The sequence below is a fragment of the Stenella coeruleoalba genome, assembly GCF_951394435.1.
Source record: "Stenella coeruleoalba genome assembly, chromosome: 5".
Classification (NCBI taxonomy): domain Eukaryota; kingdom Metazoa; phylum Chordata; class Mammalia; order Artiodactyla; family Delphinidae; genus Stenella; species Stenella coeruleoalba.
This window is the reverse complement of record NC_137150.1, coordinates 36,594,235-36,621,839: the sequence shown is the minus strand read 5'-3', so window position 1 is coordinate 36,621,839 and position 27,605 is coordinate 36,594,235. Positions and strand designations below refer to the sequence as shown.

The 27,605-nt window shown below is 40.1% G+C and overlaps 2 protein-coding genes and 1 pseudogene across 3 annotated transcripts in view; 1 reads left to right on the top strand and 2 right to left on the bottom strand.

Annotated features, from left to right (window-relative positions):
* KCNAB1 (potassium voltage-gated channel subfamily A regulatory beta subunit 1) overlaps positions 1–20,959 on the bottom strand; it is a 508,411-nt gene extending 487,452 nt beyond the window's left edge. The window contains exon 1 of the mRNA XM_079921204.1: positions 20,927–20,959. The gene's annotated coding sequence lies outside the window, so the exon portion shown is untranslated. The remainder of the gene's footprint in view (positions 1–20,926) is intronic.
* Positions 1–27,605, bottom strand: part of LOC307186330 (vomeronasal type-2 receptor 1-like) — a gene marked incomplete at both ends in the record, with an annotated part of 65,136 nt that overhangs the window by 2,570 nt on the left and 34,961 nt on the right. The window contains 7 exon segments of the mRNA XM_079921397.1: positions 353–476; positions 14,729–14,956; positions 20,927–20,946; positions 20,949–21,234; positions 21,238–21,736; positions 21,738–21,790; positions 24,369–24,660. Coding sequence (XP_079777523.1) covers positions 353–476; positions 14,729–14,956; positions 20,927–20,946; positions 20,949–21,234; positions 21,238–21,736; positions 21,738–21,790; positions 24,369–24,660 — 1,502 coding nt within the window.
* On the top strand, positions 16,001–17,380 carry LOC307187036 (RNA-binding protein with serine-rich domain 1-like; annotated as a pseudogene). Its single transcript has one exon. The product of its transcript is annotated as an RNA-binding protein with serine-rich domain 1-like (transcript).

The window sequence follows — 27,605 nt, the reverse complement described above, 5'->3', positions numbered from 1 at the left end:
TACTGAAGACCGCGCACCTAGAGCCCATACTCCGCAACAAGAGAAGCCACCACAATGAGAAGCCTGCGCACCACAATGAAGAGTAGCCCCGCTTGCTGCAACTAGAGAAAGACCACGCATAGCAATGAAGACCCAAAAATAAATAAATAAATAAAAACAAATAAATTTATATTAAAAAAACGTAATGTTATAATTTTTTGCACTGCACAGAACATCCAATAGTTTGATGGATTATAATTTTTGTCATAAGTTGTTCACATCTATTTATAAAGAAGGCTCCCAAGGCCCTCTCTGCCCGAACATGTTTAATATCCTTCCATTTTAATACCAGTGAAAAAATGACCATCTCTACCTGGTTCCTGTGACGCATGCCCATCAACACACAGGATACAGTCAAAGCAACATATTGGTTCCCCATGACGAATTCCCTTGCGGGTCCCAGGCTGACACAGGTCAGTACACACTGAATGGGGAAGCTAGCAAAGATAAATACAATGCATGTAACAAAGCCCTTTGTCTCTACCTTGCCAGGCTAAGAAAGTTTCCACCTGGATTTCTGTGGAAGTTTTGCAATATCTTGGGAAACCCAGGATAGCTGGGCAAGAATAACAGACAAAGAGAAAAATAACATGGAAAGCCTAGAGGAATTTTGCTAAAAGTCCTATAGTTGATTCTAGAAATGGGATTCTAGAAAAGTCCTGTGGTTGATTCTAGAAATTATCAAAGCTAATCCCAAACCTAACTCTTTCTAATCTTGAAGACTCAGACCAGGCTTCATGTCCATGGGGCTCTGAGGAGAGGATAATTTGTCAAGTCTGTTTCTGCTTGAGGGGGGATCCCAAGAATCATCTTGAGTGCCTGAGAAAGACTTCTTCTCAGCAAAGTCATCCCAACACAGTCTGAAGATATGTCATACAGAATCAGTAGAAAACAACAATGAAAGGTCTATTCCATGTGGAAAATTGTATGGCAAAAAGGAAAAGTGGACAAGGCACAGCACTGGAATATTTTCTCACAAAAAGAGCTTAGAAAACCCAGTGGTAACCATAGGTCTCCCTTTACATTCTACATGGTTGTGCACATTGAAACCCACCATAAATGCAATGTTTGTAAATCGGTTTATATCTAAATGTAAATGAGGAGCTTCCTATTTAAAAAGAAGAGAAGCTGTATTTCTCCATTAAGCAGAGATTCATTTTGGAAAGTGAAAAGATTCATTTTGGAAATCAGAATTTTCCGATGTTGAGTTTCCCAAGATAAAACTGAATTAGATAACAATGGAAAATATCAGAAATCTATGAGCTCAGTTATGGTATGTAAGATTACTTAAGTATGTATTGCTAAACACAATAGACAGGCTTCTTAAAAGGGTTGTGTGCGCGCGCATGCGTGCGTGCGTGCGTGCGTGCGTGCGTGTGTGTGTGTATCACCACAGAATGACTATATTTCCTCTCTCCTGACCCAGTGTTCTGAAAAGGGCTCTCCATATACCTTTCATTGAGAATCATCACAGTAAGCTGATGTCTTTTTGTTCTGTTTCTCAGTATCCCTTCCTTTCTCAACCCTCATGATCTAGCTTCCAGCCCACTCACCTCACTAAAATGTTTCTTGCCAAGTCTGACAGCTCTTCCTCTAGTACCGTTCTCCTTTCTTTCTCTTGGACATCTGGCACTCTTGATCAACTCCTCCTTGAGATGCAGGCTCCCTTGGCTTCCACTGGGTCCTTTTATTTCTTCTGTTGGTTCTACTTCCTCTACCTACCTCATCACTGTGGGTGTTGTTTGTTGTTTTTTTGGCTCTAGTCCTTGATTCTCTGCTTTTATCTCTCAATATAAAGCAGCTCATTCATTCTCTTGTCTTCAACCAGCACCTCTACCTAAGAACATCCAACACTTGACTGTAGCACCAACTTTTCCCACCTGACCTCTAATTCCATATCCTAAACTCCCAACATGTCCCTACTCTGAAATTCCACCATCACCTCCAATTCAACATGTCCAAAACTACCCCCATTTACCCTATTCCCCCTCCCGAATTCCCTAGTTCTGTCACTGACACCACTAGTCTCACCCATCATCTCCAACCATATCTTCTATTACTTGCCTACACATACCTTCACTCAGGCCCATCTGCTTACCAACCTCCAGATTCAGTTTATTATCATGAGTTAAATCATGCCTTATACCATCTACTAATTGTTGGTGCAGGACACTTCCAAGGCCAGTCCATCAGCAAATCCAGTGGATTTTACTCTTGTCCCCTTCAGTCTATTTGCAACATGGCAGATAGAATAATTCTGTAAACTCTAAGTTGGATCATGACTCTCCTCTGTCAAAACTCTTCCGTGGCTCCCCATTTCACTCAGAGTAAAAGCCAAAGTCCTTCAACAGCCCACAAGGCTCTATGTGATCTGACCCTCTCTCACCCCTCTTACCTCCTCTCCCACTACCCTCTCTCTCTCACTCTTTCCAGCCACACTGAACTCTTTCCTGTTCTTCTAAAATGCCAAAAGTACCCCTACCTCAGGGTTTAAAAGTTGCTGTTTCCTCTGCTTGGAATGCTCTCCCCCTAGATAATGCATGGATTCACTGTCTTTTCAGTTTTCGTTCAAATGTCACCCCAGTGAGCCCTTCCCTGACCACACTATGTGAGATTAGAACACTCCCGCCAGCACCCTCTATCTCAATCCCTGCTATTTTTCTCTCCCTAACATTATCATCCATTAAAATACTATATAACTTATTTATTTATCTTGTATATTGCCTGTCTCTTCCCACTGAAATGTTAGTCCCATTAGGCAGGGATTGTTCTGTTTTGTACATTAACACATCCCCAGTTCCTAGAACAGTGTCTAGCACATATAATATTGTGTTCAATAAATATCTGTTCAATTAATTAATGATTAGATTTTAAGTGCTGCAAGGGCAGTGGTCTTTTTGCAGTGCTTAACACAGAGGTCGACTCATAGCACATGCTTAGTGAATTTGTACTGAATTACATTTGAACCAATTTCATTATACAAATATAACCTTGGGAATACCCTAGTGGTCCAGTGGTTAGGACTCCGAACGTTCACTGAGGATGACACGGGTTCAATCCCTGGTCAGGGAACTAAAATCCCACAAGCCGCACAGCATGGCCGGGGGGAAAAAATAAAATAAAATTTATTTAAAAAAACAAAAATAACCCTAATTTTAATAAAGATGAGAAAAATAAAATTACTATGCTCTAATGAAACGTTATTAAAATAGAAATCTACTAGTACATTTTACTACTTTTCTATCAATTTTTAGTAGAATGAGCATTCTATGAACTTTGCTTATACAAGCAATAGCATCTTCTCTTGTTTCATGCAAAACATTATACTGAGCACCTGCTCTATGGCTAGCACCAGGAATACAAAAGGGAAGAGTCTCAGGCCCCATTCAGGGAGAGGTCTCTGGGCCACAGAAGGTGGTTTATATGCTAGGCCTAGGGCAGCTCTGTCTTTCTGCAATAATGGAAGTGTTATATATCTGTATTGTCCAGTATGGTAGCCCCTAGCCACACGTGGAGGTTGAGTACTTGGAATGTAGCTAATGTGACTAAGGAAGCAAATTTTTAATTTTAGTTAATTTTAATTTTAAAAGCTACATGTGGCTAGGGACAACTATATTGGACAGAGCAGCTCTAAGCCAAAGAAATAAAATGCAGAAGAACTATGGCCCCTACAGTGGCAAACACTAAGTTTTGATTTTTAATCTGCCAAAATGTATTCAAAAGCTGCTTAAGGTCTGGTTAAGAAAGGGAGGAACTAGCGTGTATGCATGTATGTATGTGTGTATGTATCTATGAGTATACATGAGTCTGTATATGTTTATTGATACCCATGGAAAACCAAGGACTAAAAAAAGAGATAAAAAGATCCCCTTGCTATCTGGCACAACATAAGAGCTTGGAAATCTTAATTTTCTTGTATTCTTATGTCCTTTCCCAGTATGATTCAGAAGACTATTTGGGGATCTCAGATCCCAGGTCAAAAGGGCCACACAAGAAGAGGGAAGATACATGAATAAGAAACAAGATGAAGAAAGACATCCTCCCCCAAAAAATGTCTTGAAGAAGCAAAGAAAAACTGCTGGCTGTCCTGACACCCACTTATAGCTCTCTCTCACTCCTACTGCTTCCTCCAGAAGATTCACATGGAAGATTAAATTGCCAATGTTCTTCCACCACCCTATCGGTTTACTGTAACACTACAGATAAACACTAAACTGGAATATCAAAAGCCCCACAGTTCTTCTCTCCTAGAACTAATATTTCATTAAGGGTAAAAAGTTCAGCAGTCTGGTAAGTGATGAGGTTTCCCCAGTGCTTCTCTAGGTGTTATCTTTACATTGTGTAACCAGGGCACCCTGTCTCTAGCTTCTCTTCTAAAATGTTCAGACCTGCAGTTCTGCAGAGCAAAGCCCGCCTGTTGCTATAGGAAGTGGAGGAATTAAAATTGTAATAATAATGAATAACGAATAATAATTCAGTATTAATAACAGTAATAATGAAAATAACAGCTTTTTATCTGGAGTAAGTACTTTACAATCAAATCTTCAAACCTCATATCCACTGCTTTCCAGAACGATTTTGAAAACAATTTTTTTAAAGAATTTTGAAAGTTATGAAACTCACCCTTTTCTCCTATAATTTCTCAATAAAGGAGTTTTTGAATGATATATTAAAACTTATTGACATGTCTATGCACCCGTGTGTGTGTGTGTGTGTGTATATATATATATATATACTGGAAGCTAATGTTCCTTACATCAAATTATACTATGAACTTGTAAATCCTACTTCGCATTCTTTGACTCTGGGAATAAATAAGAAAAAAATAAGGAGGAAGAAATAAAGTTCCTCCAGAACTATGGCCAGAGAGGGAAGGGAAGGACTTCTGGGTTGTCCCAGGGTAATGGTAACTACTAAACTGTGAACCTTTCCATACAGTCTCTGAAAAACACCATACAGATTTAAAAGAAAAAAAGAGTAAATAAAACCACACATGACCACAACTTCAGCATCATAAAGAGCCTGAAAACATTATAAATTTCAAAGTAACTATAACTAGAGAAATAGCCATTAAATTCCAGCAAGGCCACCTCTATAGCTCCCTCCTCATCCCTAGGTGTATGGGAAATGATGGAACTCTGGGGAAACTGTGCAGAAAAGAGTAAGGGGGAGCAGACAAGCTAAGGTTATTGGAGAGTAGACAAAACATTCTTAGAAAGAAAATGTCAGGCTATAGGGCAAGGTCTTGAAGGTGGGACTCAGAGTGATGGTTTCACCCCTGCAGTGAGACCAGAAAGTATACAGAGGGAGAAGTGATAGAAAGGGTAAAAAGTAAGAAAGGAAAATTAAGAACTCCATAGAAACAAGAGTGAACCATAAAATCAAAAGACAAGTTAAGCCTTCCCTTTCCACACAAAAGTCATCTCTTAAATAAATTGCTCTGCACTCTACTAACAGAAGAAGGCAGTCTTGAAATAGAGACTTGTGATCCACCTAAAACCCACATCCTTGTCCATAGAAACAACTAAAGATAGAATTGTGCCTCCATATAAGATTACTATAGGAAGAAAACAAAAAATGAAAATCGAAACATTCCAGCAGAAGAGGATGTGGAGAAAAGGGAACCCTCCTACACTGTTGGTGGGAATGTAAATTGATACAGCCACTGTGGAGAACAGTATGGAGGTTCCTTAAAAAACTAAAAATAGAACTACCATATGACCCAGCAATCCCAATCCTAGGCATATTCCCAGAGAAAACCATAATTCAAAAAGACACATGCACCCCAATGTTCATTGCAGCACTATTTGCAATAGCCAGCAAATGGAAGCAACCTAAAAGTCCATTGACAGATGAATAGATAAAGAAGATGTGGGGAAGATGGCGGAAGAGTAAGACACGGAGATCACCTTCCTCCCCACAGGTACACCAGAAATACATCTACACGTGGAACAACTCCTACAGAACACCTACTGAATGCTGGCAGAAGACCTCAGACCTCCCAAAAGGCAAGAAACTCCCCACATATCTGGGTAGGGCAAAAGAAAAAAGAATAAACAGAGACAAAAGGATAGGGACGGTACCTGCACCAGCGGGAGGGAGCTGTGAAGGAGGAGAGGTTTCCACACACTAGGAAGCCCCTTCGCGGGCGGAGACTCTGGGTGGCGGAGGGGGAAAGCTTCGGAGCCGCGGGCGAGAGCACAGCAACAGGGGTGCAGAGGGCAAAGCAGAGAGATTCCCGCACAGAGGATCGGTGGTGACCAGCACTCACCAGCCCGAGAGGCTTGTCTGCTCACCCGCCGGGGCGGGCGGGGCTGGGAGCTGAGGCTTGGGCTTCAGTTGGAGCGCAGGGAGAGAACTGGGGTTGGCGGCGAGAACATAGCCTGTAGGGGGTTAGTGCGCCACGGCTAGCCGGGCGGGAGTCCGGGGAAAAGTCTGCACCTGCCGAAGAGGCAAGAGACTTTTTCTTCCCTCTTTGTTTCCTGGTGCGAGAGGAGAGGGGATTAAGAACGCTGCTTTAAGGAGCTCCAGAGACGGGCGCGAGCCGCGGCTAAAAGCGCGGACCCCAGAGACGGGCATGAGACGCTAAGGCTGCTGCTGCCGCCACCAAGAAGCCTGTGTGCGAGCACAGGTCACTGTCCACACCCCCCTTCCGGGGAGCCTGTGCAGCCCGCCACTGCCAGGGTCCCGGGATCCAGGGACAACTGCCCCAGGAGAACACACACAGTGCGCCTCAGGCTGGTGCAACGTCATGCCGGCCTCTGCCGCGCAGGCTCGCCCCGCACTCCGTGCCCCTCCCTCCCCCCGGCCTGAGTGAGCCAGAGGCCCCGAATCACCTGCTCCTTTAACCCCATCCTGTCTGAGCGAAGAACAGACGCCCTCCAGCCACCTACACGCAGAGGAGGGGCCAAATCCAAAGCTGAGCCCCTGGGAGCTGTGAGAACAAAGAAGAGAAAGGGAAATCTCTCCCAGCAGCCTAAGAAGCAGCAGATTAAACCTCTACAATCAGCTTGATGTACCCTGCATCTGTGGAATACCTGAATAGACAACGAATCATCCCAAATTCAGGAGGTGGACTTTGAGAGTAAGATTTATGATTTCTTCCCCTTTTCCTCTTTTTGTGAGTTGTGTATGTGTATGCTTCTGTGTGAGATTTTGTCGGTATAGCTTTGCTTCCACCATTTGTCCTAGGGTTCTATCCGTCCGTTTTTTTTGTTTGTTTGTTTTTGTTTTTTCTCTTAATAATTATTTTTTTATTTTAATAACTATTATATTTTATCTTACTTTATTTTATTTTACTTTATCTTCTTTCTTTCTTTTTTTCCTTCCTTCCCTCCTTCCTTCCTCCCTCCCTCCCTCCCTCCCTCCCTCCCTTCTTTCTTTCTTTCTTTCTACTTCTACTAATTCTTTCTTTCTACTTTTTCTCCCTTTTATTCTGAGCCGTGTGGATGAAAGGCTCTTGGTGCTGCAGCCAGGAGTCAGTGCTGTGCCTGTGAGGTGGGAGAGCCAACTTCAGAACACTGGTCCACAAGACACCTCCCAGCTCCACATAATATCAAACTGCAAAAATCTCCCAGAGATCTCCATCTCGACACCAGCACCCAGCTTCACTCAACGACCAGCAAGCTACAGTGTTGGACATCCTATGCCAAACAACTGGCAAGACAGGAATACAACCCCACCCATTAGCAGAGAGGCTGCCTAAAATCATAATAAGTCCACAGACACCCCAAAACACACCACCAGACGTGGACCTGCCCACCAGAAAGGCAAGATCCAGCCTCATCCACCGGAACACAAGCACTAGTCCCCTCCACCAGGAAGCTTATACAACCCACTGAACCAACCTTAGCCACTGGGGACAGACACCAAAAGCAACGGGAACTACAAACCTGCAGCCTGCAAAAAGGAGACCCCAAACACAGTAAGATAAGCAAAATGAGAAGACAGAAAAACACACAGCAGTTGAAGGAGCAAGATAAAAACCCACCAGACCTAACAAATGAAGAGGAAATAGGCAGTCTACCTGAAAAAGAATTCAGAATAATGATAGTAAACATGATCCAAAATCTTGTGAATAGAATAGAGAAAATGCAAGAAACATTTAACAAGGACCTAGAAGAACTAAAGATGAAACAAACAATGAAAAACAACACAATAAATGTAATGAAAAATACTCTAGATGGGATCAATAGCAGAACAACTGAGGCAGAAGAACGGATAAGTACCTGGAAGATAAAATAGTGGAAATAACTACTGCAGAGCAGAATAAAGAAAAAAGAATGAAAAGAACTGAGGACAGTCTCAGAGACCTCTGGGACAACATTAAACGCACCAACATTCGAATTATAGGGGTTCCAGAAGAAGAAGAGAAAAAGAAAGGGACTGAGAATATATTTCAAGAGATTATAGTTGAAAACTTCCCTAATACGGGAAAGGAAATAGTTAATCAAGTCCAGGAAGCACAGAGAGTCCCATACAGGATAAATCCAAGGAGAAACACACCAAGACATATATTAATCAAACTGTCAAAGGTTAAATACAAACAAAACATATTAAAAGCAGCAAGGGAAAAACAACAAATAACACACAAGGGAATCCCCATAAGGTTAACAGCTGATCTTTCAGCAGAAACTCTGCAAGCCAGAAGGGAGTGTCAGGACATATTTAAAGTGATGAAGGAGAAAAAACCTACAACCAAGATTACTCTACATAAGGATCTCATTCAGATTTGATGGAGAAATTAAAACCTTTACAGACAAACAAAAGCTGAGAGTGTTGAGCACCACCAAACCAGCTTTACAACAACTGCTAAAGGAACTTCTCTAGGCAAGAACCACAAGAGAAGGAGAAGACCTACAATAACGAACCCAAAACAATTAAGAAAATGGGAATAGGAACATACATATCGATAATTACCTTAAATGTAAATGGACTAAATGCTCTCACCAAAACACACAGATTGGCTGAATGGATACAAAAACAAGACCCATATATTTGCTGTCTACATGAGACCCACTTCAGACCTAGAGACAAATACAGACTGAAAGTAAGGGGATAGAAAAAGATATTTCATGCAAATGGAAACCAAAAGAAAGCTGGAGTAGCAATTCTCATATCAGACAAAATAGACTTTAAAATAAAGACTATTAGAAGGGAAAAAGAAGAACACTACATAATGATCAAGGGATCGATCCAAGAAGAAGATATAACAATTGTAAATATTTATGCACCCAACATAGGAGCACCTCAATACATAAGGCAAATACTAACAGCCATAAAAGCGGAAATCGACAGTAACACATTCATAATAGGGGACTTTAACACCCCACTTTCACAAATGGACACATCATCCAAAATGAAAATAAATAAGGAAACACAAGCTTTAAATGGTACATTAAACAAGATGGACTTAATTGATATTTATAGGACATTACATCCAAAAACAACAGAATACACATTTTTCTCAAGTGCTCATGGAACATTCTTCAGGATAGATCATATCTTGGGTCACAAATCAAGCCCTGGTAAATTTAAGAAAATTGAAACTGTATCAAGTATCTTTTCCGACCACAGCACTATGAGACTAGATATCAATTATAGGAAAAGATCTGTAAAAAATACAAACACGTGGAGGCTAAACAATACACTACTTAATAACGAAGTGATTACTGAAGAAATCAAAGAGGAAATCAAAAAATACCTAGAAACAAATGACAATGGAGACACGACGACCCAAAATCTATGGGATGCAGCAAAAGCAGTTCTAAGAGTTTATAGGAAGTTTATAGAAATACAATCCTACCTTAAGAAACAGGAAACATCTCGAATAAACAACCTAACCTTGCACCTAAATCAATTAGAGAAAGAAGAACAAAAATACCCCAAAGTTAGCAGAAGGAAATAAATAATAAAAATTAGATCAGAAATAAATGAAAAAGAAATGAAGGAAACGATAGTAAAGATCAATAAAACTAAAAGCTGGTTATTTGAGAAGATAAACAAAATTGATAAACCATTAGCCAGACTCATCAAGAAAAAATGGAGAAGACTCAAATCAATAGAATTAGAAATGAAAAAGGAGAAGTAACAACTGACACTGCAGAAATACAAAAGATCATGAGAGATTACTACAAGCAACTATCTGCCAATAAAATGGACAACCTGGAAGAAATGGACAAATTCTTAGAAATGCACAACCTGCCAAGACTGAATCAGGAAGAAATAGAAAATATGAACAGACCAATCACAAGCACTGAAATTGAAACTGTGATTAAATATCTTCCAACAAACAAAAGCTCAGGACCAGATGGCTTCACAGGCAAATTCTACCAAACATTTAGAGAAGAGCTAACACCTATCCTTCTCAAACTCTTCCAAAATATAGCAGAGGGAGGAACACTCCCAAACTCTTTCTACGAGGCCACCATCACCCTGCTACCAAAACCAGACAAGGATGTCACAAAGAAAGAAAACTACAGGCTAATATCATTGATGAACATAGATGCAAAAATCCTCAACAAAATACTAGCAAACAGAATCCAACAGCACATTAAATGGATCATACACCATGATCAAGTGGGGTTTATTCCAGGAATGCAAGGATTCTTCAATATATGCAAATCAATCAACGTGATACACCATATTAACAAATTGAAGGAGAAACACCATATGATCATCTCAATAGATGCAGAGAAAGCTTTTGAAAAAATCAACACCCATTTATGATAAAAACCCTGCAGAAAGTAGGCATAGAGGGAACTTTCCTCAACATAATAAAGGCCATATATGACAAACCCACAGCCAACATCATCCTCAACGGTGAAAAACTGAAACCATTTCCACTAAGATAAGGAACAAGACAAGGTTCCCCACTCTCACCACTCTTATTCAACGTAGGTTTGGAAGTTTTAGCCACAGCAATCAGAGAAGAAAAGGAAATAAAAGGAATCCAAATCAGAAAAGAAGAAGTAAAGCTGTCACTGTTTGCAGATGACATGATACTATACATAGAGAATCCTAAAGATGCTACCAGAAAACTACTAGGGCTAATCAGTGAATTTGGTAAAGTAGCAGGATACAAAATTAATGCACAGAAATCTCTGGCATTCCTATACACTAATGATGAAAAATCTGAAAGTGAAATCAAGAAAACACTCCCATTTACCACTGCAACAAAAAGAATAAAATATCTAGGAATAAACCTACCTAAGGAGACAAAAGACCTGTATGCAGAAAATTATAAGACACCGATGAAAGAAATTAAAGATGATACAAACAGATGGAGAGATATACCATGTTCTTGGATTGGAAGAATCAACATTGTGAAAATGACTCTACTACTGAAAGCAATCTACAGATTCAATGCAATCCCTATCAAACTACCACTGGCATTTTTCACAGAACTAGAACAAAAAATTTCACAATTTGTATGGAAACACAAAAGACCCCGAATAGCCAAAGCAATCTTGAGAACGAAAAACAGAGCTGGATGAATCAGGTTCCCTGACTTCAGACTATACTACAAAGCTACAGTAATCAAGACAGTATAGTCCTGGCACAAAAACAGAAAGATAGATCAATGGAACAGGATAGAAAGCCCAGAGATAAACCCACACACATATGATCTCCTATTTTTGATAAAGGAGGCAGGAATATACAGTGGAGACAGGACAGCCTCTTCAATAAGTGGTGGTGAAAACTGGACAGGTACATGTAAAAGTATGAGATTAGATCACTCCCTAACACCATATACAAAAATAAGCTCACAATGGATTAAAGACCTAAATGTAAGGCCAGAAACTGTCAAACTCTTAGAGGAAAATATAGGCAGGACACTCTGTGACATAAATCACAGTAAGATCCTTTCTGACCCACCTCCTAGAGAAAGGGAAATAAAAACAAAAATAAACAAATGGGACCTAATGAAACTTCAAAGCTTTTGCACAGTAAAGGAAACCATAAACAAGACCAAAAGACAACCCTCAGAATGGGAGAGAATATTTGCAAATGAAGCAACTGACAAAGGATTAATCTTCAAAATATAGAAGCAGCTCATGCAGCTTAATAACAAAAAAACAAACAACCCAATCCAAAAATGGGCAGAAGACCTAAATAGACATTTCTCCAAAGAAGATATACAGATTGCCAACAAACACATGAAAGAATGCTCAACATCACTAATCATTAGAGAAATGCAAATCAAAACTACAATGAGATATCATCTCACACCAGTCAGAATGGCCAGCATCAAAAAATCTAGAAACAATAAATGCTGGAGAGGGTGTGGAGAAAAGGGAACCCTCTTGCACTGTTGGTGGGAATGTAAATTGATACAGCCACTGTAGAGAACAGTATGGAGGTTCCTTAAAAAACTACAAATAGAACTACCCTATGACCCAGCAATCCCACTACTGGGCATATACCCTGAGAAAACCATAATTCAAAAAGAGTCATGTACCAAAATGTTCACTGCAGCTCTATTTACAATAGCCCGGAGATGGAAACAACCTAAGTGTCCATCATCGGATGAATGGATAAAGAAGATGTGGCACATGTATACAATGGAATATTACTCAGCCATAAAAAGAAACGAAATTGAGCTATTTGTAATGAGGTGGATAGACCTAGAGTCTGTCATACAGAGTGAAGTAAGTTAGAAAGAGAGAGAGAAATACCATATGCTAACACATATATATGGAATTTAAGAAGAAAAAATGTCATGAAGAACCTAGGGGTAAGACAGGAATAAAGAAACAGACCTAGTAGAGAATGGACTTGAGGATATGGGGAGGGGGAAGGGTAAGCTGTGACAAAGCGAGAGAGAGGCATGGACATATATACACTACCAAACGTAAAGTAGATAGCTAGTGGGAAGCAGCCGCATAGCACAGGGATATCAGCTCGGTGCTTTCTGACCGCCTGGAGGGGTGGGATAGGGAGGGTGGGAGGGAGGGAGATGTAAGAGGGAAGAGATATGGGAACATATGTATATATATAACTGATTCATTTTGTTGTTAAGCAGAAACTAGCACACCATTGTAAAGCAATTATACTCTGATAAAGATGTTAAAAAAAAAAGGTATGGTACATATATACAATGGAATACTACTTAGCCTTAAAAAAAATAATAATAATGCATTTGCAGCAACATGGATGGACCTAGAGATTGTCATACTGAGCAAAGTAAGTCAAACAGAGAAAGGCAAATATCATATGATATCTCTTATATGGGGAATCTAAAAAAGGATACAAATTAACTTATCTACAAAACAGAGATAGAATTACAGATGTAGAAAACAAACTTACAGTTACCAGGGGGTAATGAGGGGGGGTAGGGCTCAATTGGGAGGTTGGAATTGACATATACATACTACTATATATAAAATAGATAACTAATAAGGACCTACTGTATAGCACAGGTAACTCTACTCAATACTCTGTAATGGCCTATATGGGAAAGGAATCTAAAAGAGTGGATATATGTGTATGTATAACTGATTTACTCTGCTGTACACCTGAAACTAACACAACATTGTAAAGCAACTATACTCCAATAAATTTTTTTTTTAGAAAGCTTAAAATAGAGCTACCACATGATCCTGCAATCCCACTCCTGGGCATATATCCAGAGAAAACCATAATTCAAAAAGATACTTTCACCCCAATGTTCATTGCAGAAAGAGAAAGACAAATACCATATGATATCACTTATATGTGGAATCTGAAATACGATACAAATGAACATATCTATGAAACAGAAACAGACTCACAGATACAGAGTACAGACTTGTGGTTGCCAAGAGGGAGGGGGGTGGGGGAGGGAAGGATTGGGAGTTTGGGATTAGCAGATGCTAACTATTGTATATAGGATGGATAAACAACAAGGTCCTACTGTGTAGCACACGGAACTATATTCAATATCTTGTGATAAACCATAATGGAAAAGAAAAGTATATATATATATAACTGAATCACTTTGCTGTACAGCAGAAATTAACACAACATTGTAAATCAACAATACTTCAATAAAATTTTTTTAAAAATATTCCAGTAAGTTAAAATTCCCCTCTAAAACGTACCCACACAACAATTAAGCAGAAGAATACTGTAACACTTTAAATAGATATCCTAGCACTTCAATTAAGTATTCTCAGAAAAGCACTTGTAGATGTCAAAAACATCTCGAACCAGATATTTTAAAATTTAAAACATCAATGGATATAAGACTGGAAGAAATGAAAAAAGTTCATTTATCTCAGGAAAGAAACTATTTCAAAAATTAAGATAAAAGTCACAAGGTGTTCAAAATATATATACTTGAGTAAAAAGTTAATAAGGGGCATTGAATAAAGGCAGGAAAACAATAAAGAGAATAAGGATGAGATAAAGAATAAAGCAAAAATTATCAGAAAGAAAGTGAATAAAAGGAAGAGACAAAGGAAGTCAAACATTTTGGAGTACTTGAAGAAGGAAAACAAAATCATAGAACTAATATTTAAAACTATAATCAAAAAAAGTTCCAAAAACAAAAGATCTGAACCTATATATAGAAAAGATATGTATTTTATTCGGGAAAATTAACTTGGAATAGTCAGCTCTAGGTTTCTGATATTCCATAGCACCTAAAAGAGTATAGAAATGCAATTCTCTCTATATATAAACAAAATAAGATGTCAGAGTAACTAACCTCTGATGATTCGTTGTTCCAAAATATTGTCACATTCTTAATCATCACGAGTTCAAATTTAGAGTTTGTGAATATATATTCTCCAACCTTCACAAAGGCTATCTCTCCATTATCATCTAATTGCCAATTTAGAATATCATAGTATCCAGCCACATCTCCATTATCATCAACTTCTATTCTCATTCCATTATGGGTTGTAAACTTAAGTGTCTTCAAATAATACAATAACTAGAAAAAAGGGGGGGGGAACAACAGGGAAAAAAACGATTTTTAAAAATTTGATTGCCTAGAAAACAGGGTTTATAAAGAAAATAATCTCAAAACTCCTATCTAATTCATGGGACTGAATTTTTTCCTATTCCTCTATACCTTTGCTCTCTAATACAACAGCTCCTAGCCACATATGACAATTGAAATTTGAAAAGTGGCTGGCCAAATTGCAATGGGCTATAAGGGTAAAATACACACTGGGTTGCAAAAGTTAGTTCAAAAAATGTAAACTCTCTCCTTAATAATTTCATGTAATTATTTTTATATTAAGTTATCCTGATTATGACCAAATGTTAAAGTATTATTTGGGGTTAAATAAAATATATTAAATTTAACTTCATCTGTTCCTTTTTATTTTTTAATTTGGCTACTATAAAAATTTTAATTACCTGTGTGGCTTTTAAATTTCTATTAGACAGTACTGATCTATACCAAGGTAAAGTGATGCCTAATATTTCCTAATACCTACAAACCTAGGGAAGAGAGGATATTCCCTCTTAGATTTCTTCACTAATAGGTGCCAGTCTACACTACTACCATCATTCCCTTCCCTGCATGTCAGGTGCTAGAGACAGGGAGATCAAGACCCATTCCCCACCCTTCCAAAGTTCACAGTCCAGTAGAAGGGCTAGACAAATAAACAGGTACTAATGGTAAATTCAATGTACTCTGTGTCGCTGATGTGGAAAGAGTGTTGAGAGGGCATAGATGAGGGAGTGGCTAACTAACTGCCTTAGGAAAACTGAAGGAGGTTTCCCCAGGAAGTAGCCATCTGAGCTGGGTTTTAAAAAATCTTAGGCCTTCCCGTTCCCTAATCCTGACGTCAGAGCGGCGCCGGCCTCAGAGGCTGAGGAGACGGGGAGGAGGTCACGGCGGCTGGAAGATGCTGCACTTTGGCGTAAATTGCTATCGATTAAGGATCGTTTCTCAGACTCAAGTTAGAAGGGAGAGTTCAGATAAGTGAGGCCGCCATTGCTGCTTTGAACACCTCAGAAGGGGAAAATGGATTTATCAGGAGTGAAAAAGAAGAGCTTGCTAGGAGTCAAAAAAAATAATACAAAAGTCCAGCACTGGGGCTCCTTCTCCTACCAAGCGCAAAGACGGCTCTGATAAGAAGTCCAAGAATCGCTCTAAAGATATGGGGGCCACCAAGGAGTCGAGTGAGAAGGATCGTGACAGGGATAAAACTCGAAAGAGGTGCAGCGCTTCCAGTGGTAGCAGCAGCACCAGGTCTCGGTCCAGCTCGAACTGCAGCTCGGGCTCGAGCACCAGCACGGGCTCCAGCCGCGGCTCCAGCTCATCTTCAGCATCGAGCCGCTCAGGAAGTTCCAGCACATCCCGCAGCTCCAGCTCCGGCAGCTCGCCTGGTTCTCCCAGTCCTTGTCGGCGCAGGCAGGACAACAGGCGGCGTTCCCGCTCCAAATCCAAACCACCCAAAAGAGATGAAAAGGAAAGGAAAAGGCGGAGCCCTTCGCCTAAACCCACCACAGTGCACATTGGAAGGCTCACCAGGAATGTGACCAAGGATCATATCATGGAGATATTCTCCACCTATGGGAAAATTAAAATGATTGACGTGCCTGTAGAAAGGATGCACCCGCATCTGTCTAAAGGCTATGTATATGTGTAGTTTGAGAATCCAGGTGAGCCCGAGAAGGCGCTGAAGCACATGGACGGAGGACACATCAATGGCCAGGAGATCACTGCCACCGCTCTGCTGGACCCCTGGCCTCGGCCACCTCCCCCGCCCCCGGGCGATTCAGCCCTCCCAGGAGAATGCCGCCACCGCCTCCCGTGTGGCGCAGGTCACCCCCACGGATGAGGAGAAGGTCGCGTTCCCCTTGGCGCGGTCCCCCCCGCCGCCGCAGCCGCAGGAGCCTCTCCAGCTTCAACTCCTCCCGATACGCAGGGCCACTGAAGCTCTGCCCTGTGACTTGGACTCCCATCCAACTCACTTTTGTCACTTTTCTAGACGAAGGAGGATCGGTAGGAAAGAAATCCCTCCGTCAGAGGCAGGCTTCGAAGGTGAAGGCAGTAACTGCTACATTTCCCCTGGCGGCAGAGTTCCGGCTGCAGGAGTGTTGTTGGTTTGGGGTCGTGCTTATAAAGATGCCCTCCAGTTTTCTGGCTAGAAAGCTTCCACAGTTCCTGAGAGTCAGTTTAGTGACAAAGCCAGCAGGGATGAACAGGGGGCTCCAGGAGGTGGTACAGCCCCAGCCTGGGAGCATGTTTTCCCGTTCCACAGGTGACCTGGGGCCAATCTGGTGGCCTGCTCCTGCCCTAACCTGTTGGCCTACAGGGTCCCACAGGAAAGGGTGTGATTTTATGCAGCTGCCGTTCCAGTTAGCCTGGCCCTGCTCCCCTGCTCGAGTCCTCTTCTGACCTCTAGGGCCAAATACCCCAAATGGTTCTTTTCACGTGTACTCATGTGCGTGCACACACACATCTCCCTTTCTCTCTGAAACTCGTAAGTTGAGAGCCAGCTCTGTCGGGTCACCACAGAAGCACCCCCCCACCAACACGTTGTGTTGGTATTCACGGTGGTCCCGCAAGTTACCTTGGCAATGTGTACATTGCTTTTTTGGCTTTTATTGTACAGTCAGTACTATACATTTTCTGTTTTGAGTTTTGTAACTTTGTGGCATTTTAGATAATATTGTGTTTGTACTTTGTTGTGTAGAGAAAAGAATTGTGTTGATAAACCTAGGATTAGAGTGCAGCTCAGAAAAAGAAAAAAAAATAGTAGCAAGTTGCCTGACAAATACTGGAATCAAAGAGATTCTAAGCCAAGGGAATAATATGTGAGACAAGGGTGTGCCAAAGAGGCCATTGCTAAGACTACAAAAGCGGATGGAGCTGATTGTACACCTACAGAATAACTTCATAGACATAAATAGGAACCCCCTAACAAAATAATACCTCTAGTACTCTTGCTTTACCCAGTCAACCTTAGCTGGGGTAAGAGCATACGTTCTTTAGTATGAAGGTAACCAGTCTGCACTGAGAAATATCCTGTGCCCTTGGTCTTTGTCAGCACCACATGCTAGACTTATGTCTCCCAACCAGAAGGCCCAGTCCAATCCCTAACCCTCCACAAACCAGAGAAACAACATAGCAGAAAGAGCCTGAATTATGGTGTATGATGATTTGGAGTCATATTTTGGCTCTGTCAAATGACATAACCTTAGGCAAGTCATATATCCTAACTAAGCATTAGTTTCCCAGTCTGTAAAAGAAGGGAAATCATCCCTGCCCTACCTCTGTCGTAGAGATTAAGGTAATATAGCTAGAAGCTTTTAGTAAGTCAGTATACAAAGGTAAGTACTATAATAATCACCATCTACCAGTAGGGCTACTCCAGGTCACTTGTCCTTTTATCTCTCCCTCTTTTACTGTATGCTATTCTCAGTCAACATGAAACCTACATCAGAGTTCACAACAGGGTGACTTTTACTGCCAAGTCCACTGGGGAGAGGCATGTTTTTGTCTCCCAGTCTTCAGAAGACTCAAGCAAGGAAATTTTCAAAGGCTGCAACCTTACAGCCTTTCCATAATTCCATCTGTTTATCATCATTGGATGGTAGGACAGTTCCCTACCACGAGGCATGAAAAAGAATTTAGAAATGTCCAAATAAACCACAAGAGTAAAACGGTTTTACATATATATATATATATATATATATATATATATGTTCTGACCAAGTCTGCTAATGAGATAAGCTGAGAAAAATGATTATGGAGTGCATTATCATTTTGGTTTTAAATAAATCACAATTTTTTACTTTTTGATGCATTTATGAAGCATCCTTAAATGTGCCTATTAACTCTCTCTACTGTGAGGTCTTACTTTTCAGTTTTTACTTACATCATTCCGGGAGTGTGTCAAAGAGCATGAATTCTCCCTTGGACTACACCACCACCATTCACCCTAACACTATGTGGTCCCTTGACCCTCCCTAAAAACTCTTTTCTCTGCAATCCTAACACATATTTGTTGCTTTTTGAGCAAATTTAAATTGTAATATTGAAATCTTCAAATAACAAATTAGAGATTGTTGTTTACCATATAAAAAGATCCTTTTTGTTAAAAGAGTACTCAGAGGATTTCTTTTAAAATGAAAGAACTCACCTATATCATAACTTAATTTCTCATTTTGAATTTACCACAATTTCCCTAGTACCGATGAACAACTTAGTACTCAGATCTTGCTTTCTAAATTCCATTCTCCAGTAAATGGAAATAGGACTCTGGAGAAATGGCTACTTCAAGACTGGGGCAGAGAAATACAACACAATACAATACAAATTGTCCAACCTGGAGAATTTTGAGCAACAAAATGCGTAATGATAGCTATGAATTATTATACTCATAGAACAGTATATCCATGAGTCCGTGTGATGCAAATAAATTAGTGAGGGAAAAGTATAATTCCATTTAATAAATGTAGAAGGAATGAGGGAAATAGAAAAAAAATCACCATTTTAAAAATAACACAGTAATAGTTGTTTCAGGCAATAATCGTCATCAAAGGATGCTAAACTTTGTGGATCAAAGCATTACTTAAAACAATATTTTCAGAGCTTCAAAATATTGCCTCACAATATAATTATTAATTACAAAGGGAAACATAGTAACTTTATAATGGAAAAACATGGTGACATCACTCTACTAAGTAATCAAAGTTAATGTCACCATTAATGAGACATAGTGACATCATGTACCTCCTGATATGAGACATAGAAAAGGATACATATCACCTTTACAGTATTATAGCCATAAATGCATAACCTAAATGTAATCATGAGGAAAAAAATTAGACAAACATAAATTGAAAAACATAAATAGCTGTCCTGTACTTATGAAAAGTATCACATTCATTAAAAAAAAAAAGAAAAGAATGAAGAACTGCCACAGATTGGTGGAGGCTAAAGAGATACAAAACTAAGTGCATCGTGGGATCAATTTGAAAATAAAAATAAAAGTGAAGATGCAGTGGCTCCAGCCACTGTGGACCCTGTTGGGACAAGCAATTTGGTGTTGCTGGAAAATAAAGTGGTGAGGGTCATGGAAAGAGCAATGGAGTCAGAGATGCTGATGGCATAGATCGTAGAGGGCTGACAGTGTCAGACCAGGGATGCTCATGCTTTATCCTTTATAGGAGAGGGGAGGTACTGAAGGATGTAAGCAGAGGAGCCCTCTGATTAGGTGTGCATCTTGGTGAGACCATTAGGGTTTCTGTGTCCCAACATGAATTGCTGGGACGTCAGACCTGAGACAGGAGATGTGAGAGCCAATCTCCAAGGTGGTCCTAACAATCTTCACCTCCTGGCCTTCACACCCTAGCATGGCCCCTCTGACACTGCACAAAGACTACATCTTCCAGTTTCCCTTGCAGCTACATGTGACCATATAACTAGATCCCGGCTAATGGGATGTAAAGAGAATTGTACGTAATTTCCAGGAAATGTCCTTAAATGGAGCCATATACGCATCTTTGTCCTTTCTCCTTCCTGCTGGTTAGAGTGTGGACATGATGGTTGAAGCCCAAGTAGCCATATGGAATTATGAGGTGAACGCACAGATTCAGAGTGATGAAATGACAAGGTAGAAGGAACCTCAATCCCTAAGCCACTCTTTCAGTCCCAGAATGCTAACCTCCAAACTTCATTTATGTGAAGGAAAAAAACCTATCTTGTTTAAAGCACTGTATGGGGGGGTTTTTCTATCATTCACAGCAAACCTAATAATAACTCTGTTAACAAATGGAAACTCTAAAATGCCCATTTAGGTAACATAAGCAAGCCATTCTTTTAGGGGGCATGTGATAAAATCATGTCTATGAAGTACAAAAGCAGATCAATGGTTTTAATTGTATGAATGCTTTTTATGTCAAACTACATCATGAAGTAAAACAAACCACAACTTACCTGCCAAGGTTCAAAATCAGTATATATGCACAGGTGTTTCCTGGAATATATGGCCAGTGTCCTTCCTCACATCTACTTAGATGATCCAGGGCATATGCCATAGAATACACAACTTGGTTGACATTGTGTGTAATTTTTAGCTGAGACACATCCAGATAGGTATTTTTAAGATCTTCCAACTTCTCCTTTCCAGTATAGAATTTATGAGACATGGCGTGTAATCTGTCCTCTTTACCAGTCATATTCACTCTATGGTCAGTGTTGTATGGAACACTACTCTTGGGCCAAGTACAGTTAAAAGCAGTTTGCTAAAATTCAATGGTCAGGACATCATTTGGATCCTTGCCAGGATTTACATCATAAAGAAGTTCTTTTAATCCCAGTATATCAGCTCTTGGTATTGAAAATCCAATACTTCCACCAAAATACAAGAAATATTCAGGCTTTGCAATGAGAGCGAAGGCGATCCAGGCTTCACTCGCTATCCATGTTCTGTCAGTTATGTTATGGTAAACCATTTCCAGCATGAAAGGACTTAGGTCAGTATCAGATGCATAGAGCACAATGACTCTGGCATTGGAGTTCGTGATAGCATCAATAGCTTTTTGCATTTTCTCATTAGAATGGACTTTGGGAATGGTTTCGGAGAATGCAACAGAAAGGGTGACACTCTCCATTTTCTCCTTAAAAATCTTTACTCCATATTTTCCATAATCATCATCAGCTGCTATGGTGCCTATCCAGACCCAATCAAAATGTTGGATAAGTTGTACCATGGCCTCCGACTGGATCTTATCACTGGCTACTGTGAAGATAAGATGGAAATTTGTCACTAAGAAGTGAGGAGGTAGAGGCGTAACCCACCTGCAACTGAAAATATTCATGCAGTTATTAGAAAGCAATAGCCAAACCTCAAATTACACAACCTCTGAGTATCTGTATTGGAGAAGGAGGGAACTTAACAGTTCTCCCTTTATTCTCACACCCTTCCAGAGACAAAAGGACTTCTACTCCTCTCCCTGCTCCGTGGGTGGTGGGGACTGTTAGGGGGAGCACTTTGGGCCTCCCTATCCACCCTATTCCCACCTCACTCCACCCCAAGGTAGCAGGAGGAGCTAATTATTAAGGTGATGACATTCAATGCACCACTTTTCATACTCAGGGTCACATACTCGGAAAGGGAGGTGACCAGTCCTTTCATCTATGTTTTCTTGAGACTAGGTGTGTGATTCAAGCCATCCAGGCTCTTTCTCTGATCTAACTCGTCATCCATACAGATGATGGAGTAAGCAGACTCATAATCTATTTGTCAGGCCCAGTTCCTGTTTCTTTTCTTTTCTTTTCTTTCCTCTCTCTTTCTCCCTTTCTCTCTCTCTCTCTCTCTCTCTCTCCCTCCCTCCCTCCCTCCCTCCCTCTCTCTCTCTCTCTCTCTCCACTGCTTTCTCTCTTTTTCTCCTCTTCTCTTTCCTTGTTTCTCTCTGCCGGGCCTTCTGGGTATTTAAGTCCTAAGACTTAGACTGAGAAAGACGGTAGGAAACTCCACTTCCACCTCAGGTTTATGTCTTATTCTCCAAAAGAGTTACTAGAGGCCCTCATTTTATAGGCACTTGCTAGATAAACGAAGAGGTATTTTTCTCATCTTGCCAGTGGTCCTTGTGCCTATTTTCTGTCAGTGAGAACTTAAGAATGAAAGTAGAATGGCCAGTAATGTGAATTTCTGACAATCTTACATACATTTCTGCTGTACCTTACTCTCAGCCTCAGCGACTCTGCAGTTAAGAAGATATGTCACATTCTCTCCTATCCCATCCCATTGCCATCCCATGTTATTACTGCATCACTTCCAATAAGACCTCCTATATTATAATTACATAGCTCCATGACTGCCAATTCTTTCATAAGTGACAGATTATTCCTATTTTTCTCTTTATCCTTTGTCCTATCCTTACTCCACTGGCTAAAGTTTACATTCTTCTTTGGAACCTCCCAAGCACCAACATCATGGAAGCCATATGTAGGAAAGAATCTCATTTACGAAGCAGAGACACCTGATTTCTAATTCCGGCTACATAATCAGTGTAAGATTGTAGATACTAAAACCTGCTGAAATCAGTTTCCCCATGAGTGAAATCAGGGTTATGACATCTACATTTTAAGGTTGCTCAGCATATTAAATGAGACAACACACATAAAAGTGTCTGTTGTATGTAATATTTCTTTTACCCTCTTTGCAGATTTACTACAAGACTTAAATGAGAAGATCTATCTAGAGGTTTCTAGTAGGTACCTGGACCACAGTCGGTATTTGGTGGAAAGCAGAGCTCACAGCAGCAGCAATTTGTCTAAGCTGCATGAAGCCCACACTGAAGGTGTCGGCTGTGTCACCTGACCCCTCCTCTTGGTTCTGTTCTTCAGTATTACCCTGTTCCCCCTACATTTGTATTTGCAGCTTTATAAGACACACTTTGTAAATGCCACTTTTTAACAATTATTTTAACTTCTCCCATTACTTCAGTAACACAAATAAGCTTAATCATCCTTCACACTAATAAGTCCTGACTTGATATTTTTGTGAACCACCCCTGGAAATAAATATAGAACTTTACTTATATTTTCTTTTCTTTTCTTTTTTTAAACATCTTTACTGGAGTATAATTGCTTTACAATGGTGTGTTAGTTTCTGCTGTATAACAAAGTGAATCAGCTATATGTATACATATATCCCCATATCCTCTCCCTCTTGCATCTCCCTCCCACCCTCCCTATCCCACCCCTCTAGGTGGTCACAAAGCACCGCGCTGACCTACCTGTGCTGTGCGGCTGCTTCCCACTAGCTATCTATTTTACGTTTGGTAGTGTATATATGTCCATGCCACTCTCTCACTTCGTCCCAGCTTACCCTTCCCTCTCCCTGTGTCCTCATCCATTCTTCCTAATATCATCTATTCTTAGGTTGAAATGTGTCACTGTCCCTGAATTTAAAATAATCTGTAAATTAGCATCCCAGCTCATTTCAGTATGTTAGCGTATGAACAAAAAGGGTCATGATTAATAACTATTAATACAGGCCAGAAACAAAATGAGTTCCTTATACCATCTATCAATCAACCAACAAGTATTTCTCAATCACCTACTCTGTGCTTCACCCAGTGTTTTCGAGTGTACTGCCTACGGAGATGTCAACATACAAATCACTAGGTCACAATCTCAAGCTCAAACCTAAGGCAGGATCCTAAGGGATGTAGAACAGTCTGAAATCACTAGTCACACTTGCTGAGGCCAGACTGAACAGAGAAATTAGGGGCATCAGCATTACCACCATCCTCTTTGTCTGTGTAACTTATCCCAGCCTCACCTGAGCACCTAACGTACTCTTTGTAGCAATTTTCACATACCTTGTGTTTCTTTATAAGTTAGTACCCAGGACCATATTCTGAAATACCTGAGGTAGGTAATACAACCCTAGAATTCTTGAAGCAGCAACTGGTAAGGATGATCCACCTGCTCCAACAATTCCTGCCAGCACTGCCCCGGTGCTGCTTCTGAAACTGGGCTTGTTTTCTTCCTGCCCTGTGAGGAATACCAATGCCGCTTCCATGGATTTGGAGATGGTGAAACAGGTATCCAAGATCTGATAGCCCAAAGTGATGTTGGGCAAAATATCCTTCCTTTCATTAATCTCCCTGATGGTGTGGATCATGGTTTTCATCCAGCGGAATCCCCGGAAGTTGAACCTGGAAAGGAAATCGTTTTTGTAAGGCCTTAGTCAGTGGGTGGATCTGTGGAGGGGAAAGCAGCTTTTAACTGGGATTGGTGCTGAGAGCATTTTGCCAAAACGTCAGGGGGCACCTGCCTTGTGTGAGCATGTTAATATTTCCTAAAAAGATATTGCAATTTAAAGGGTTCAAGTATGAATCATATTCATTATTGATTGGTTTGGGCTGGGAAGCATCTTTTTGGACAGCTGATTATCTCTTTTCACAAAAATATTCTTATATTCGCAATTCTCTCCACCACGCAGAACACGCAATAATTCCTCAATACATTTTTTCCCATTCATTGGAAGTCCCCGGTACCCTATGAGTCTCCTTTCCCTCTTCCTTACGTTCCTATAGGTTTCTCCTGGTTTCTTCTAGATGTTAAGTATAATAATAAAAGTTTTGTAAATACATAAAAATACTTATGATAGGACTATATAAAAGCAGTACATAATATTTATATATACGATATATATTATGACTCCAATAGATTATTTTTCCTGCCATGATTTGATTGTTAGTGTTGAGATTTTTTAATTAAGAAACGTCTCTTTCCTATCACTCTTACATTTAACCATGAATGAGATGCCTCCTCCTTTCCATTCCCTAGCCACAAAAAGGAAAAGTACTTCCCTTTAGTCCATCAGCACATTTTTTTTCAATTTCTTCTCCATTAAAAATAAATATTCTATTTCTAACTCTCTTTCTTTCTTCCCAGTTTTAAGCAAACTTTAACCTATCTGAAAGCAAGGACTTCCAGGATGTTTTCTCTTAATGTCCTCTGTAGCTCTAGTATCTAACTACCTATCTTCTACTCAATAAATATTTTTGAATTAAATATCTAATAGCAAATAGCCCTGTTGGCAGATTAGATTTTTCCTCCATGTCTCTTTAACTGGGTTTTTTAGTTTAGTTTAGCTTTGCCTTTTATTCAACACGTAGTTACTGAGTTGCACTGGTGCGAGACACTATAAATGCAACAGTGAAAAAGACAGGCACTGCAGTGTCTAGGCAAAGAAACAGAAAAATAGCCATGCACAAAACGATAAACACAGCGATAGGGGTAGACATAGGGACCAGCAGTTAAAGGGGTGGGGAACCTTGCCCTGGGGGACTTAACAGCCAAGCTAAGTCTTGAAGGGTAACATAAAAACAGGGGACGAATGTTGCAAGTAGAGGGCACGGTATGTGTGAAGGCATGACAACAAAAGAACCTAACATTCTAGGAATGGGAAGATCAGGACACTTGGAGAACAGGGTAGGAATAGGTATGGCATGGGAAGAGGAGACTGGAGAATCAGGAGTCTGAACATGAAGGGCTTTATCGTCCTAAGAAACTGGCCTCTAAATTTACACAGATGGCCATACAAATTGGCATACACATTTTTGAAATAAATATAGCAATATCTTTTTTAAGGTGAGGGAGTAATACATTTCAAGAGCTAGAAAATGTTCACCTGCTTTGAATCAATAATTACACCCCAGAGAATTTATCTGAAGGTACTGTTCTTCCCAAAAGAAAAAACTAGGTACGTTCCAAACTGTTCATTTTAGAATTATTTATAATATTGAAAAATTGGAAAGAATTTACATGCTCATTATGGTACATTGACTTGATAGGAACATTTTCCATCATTAAAAAACTATAATTAGAGAAATTACACTGCAGCATGCATATAATAGTAGGTAAAACAGTCTGTATGCAATGTTGTTTCTATACTATAATTAAAACTACACATAAATTATGTGAACATTTGGATAACTATCAACAGGTAAAAATTTTAAATGGGTACAGGATAATTACTGAAAGGGTGGGATTTGGGATGATTTTTCTTTCATTTGTTGATTTCCATTATGATACTCACAGTATCCTTATACAATGTATACCTTTTGTTCCGCAGAAAATTTCTCTAAATCCTACCTTTGTTTAGATCAACCAAAACAAGAATTAAAATACTCCCTTCTTCCCTCCATTTCACTGTCTTCTCTGCTCTGAACAACATTTTCAAAATAAAAGTTTTCCTCTTCTGTTCACTTTGGCTGATGGCCAACCAAAACTAGTATCCCGTTAAAATTGTGGGTTTCAGAATGAGACTTCTCCAAACTCCAACTTGCATATCTAGATCAGTTACAGGTAAACGTTAATGACGCCAAAATGAAATTGTTATCCGATTACGCCCAGCTCCTGAGTGCCAGCTATCCAGGCCTCCCATGAGGGCTCTCCCATTGGGAGGGAGGCTAGGAGAACATTGGAATTGGGTACAGATAGAAACTGTTGATGGTTATTGGTGAAAAGTCATTTTATAGCTCTAATTTTGAAGAAAATATATCAAAAAATGTAAATATGGAATGTTATTAATATCCAATAGATATGTTTAGGATGGATTTAAGTGCTGGGAAAGTTTTAGGCTTGTATGGTGTGAAGATGAGCAATTTGGGTTTCAGTCAACAAGCCGGGAGACAAGCAGAATCCCCGCAATGATGCCTTACATTACTGATCCACATTCAGGACAAGGAACTGGCTTTTTAGATGCCCTGGATCATGTGAAATAAGTTTCATACAAAATATGAAGAATCAGAATGTCATCAGACTTCTCAGCAGCAACACTGGCAGTCAGAAGATGCTGAAGCAATCTTTTCAAGGATCCTTAGGCTTTGAGTGAAAGTCAAGATGGAGTAAGCACACACCACCCACTCTCTCCCACCAATTACAATTAAGATCCCTGGACTGAACATATAAAGCAACTATCAGACTACTCTGAAAATTAAATAAGAACAGTGGACTAGAGATGGAAATCAAAATATCCCTGGGGACTTCCCTGGTGGTGCAGTGGTTAAGAATCTGCCTGCTAATGCAGGGGACACGGGTTCGAGCCCTGGTCCAGGAAGATTCCACGTACTGTGGAGCAACTAAGCCCGTG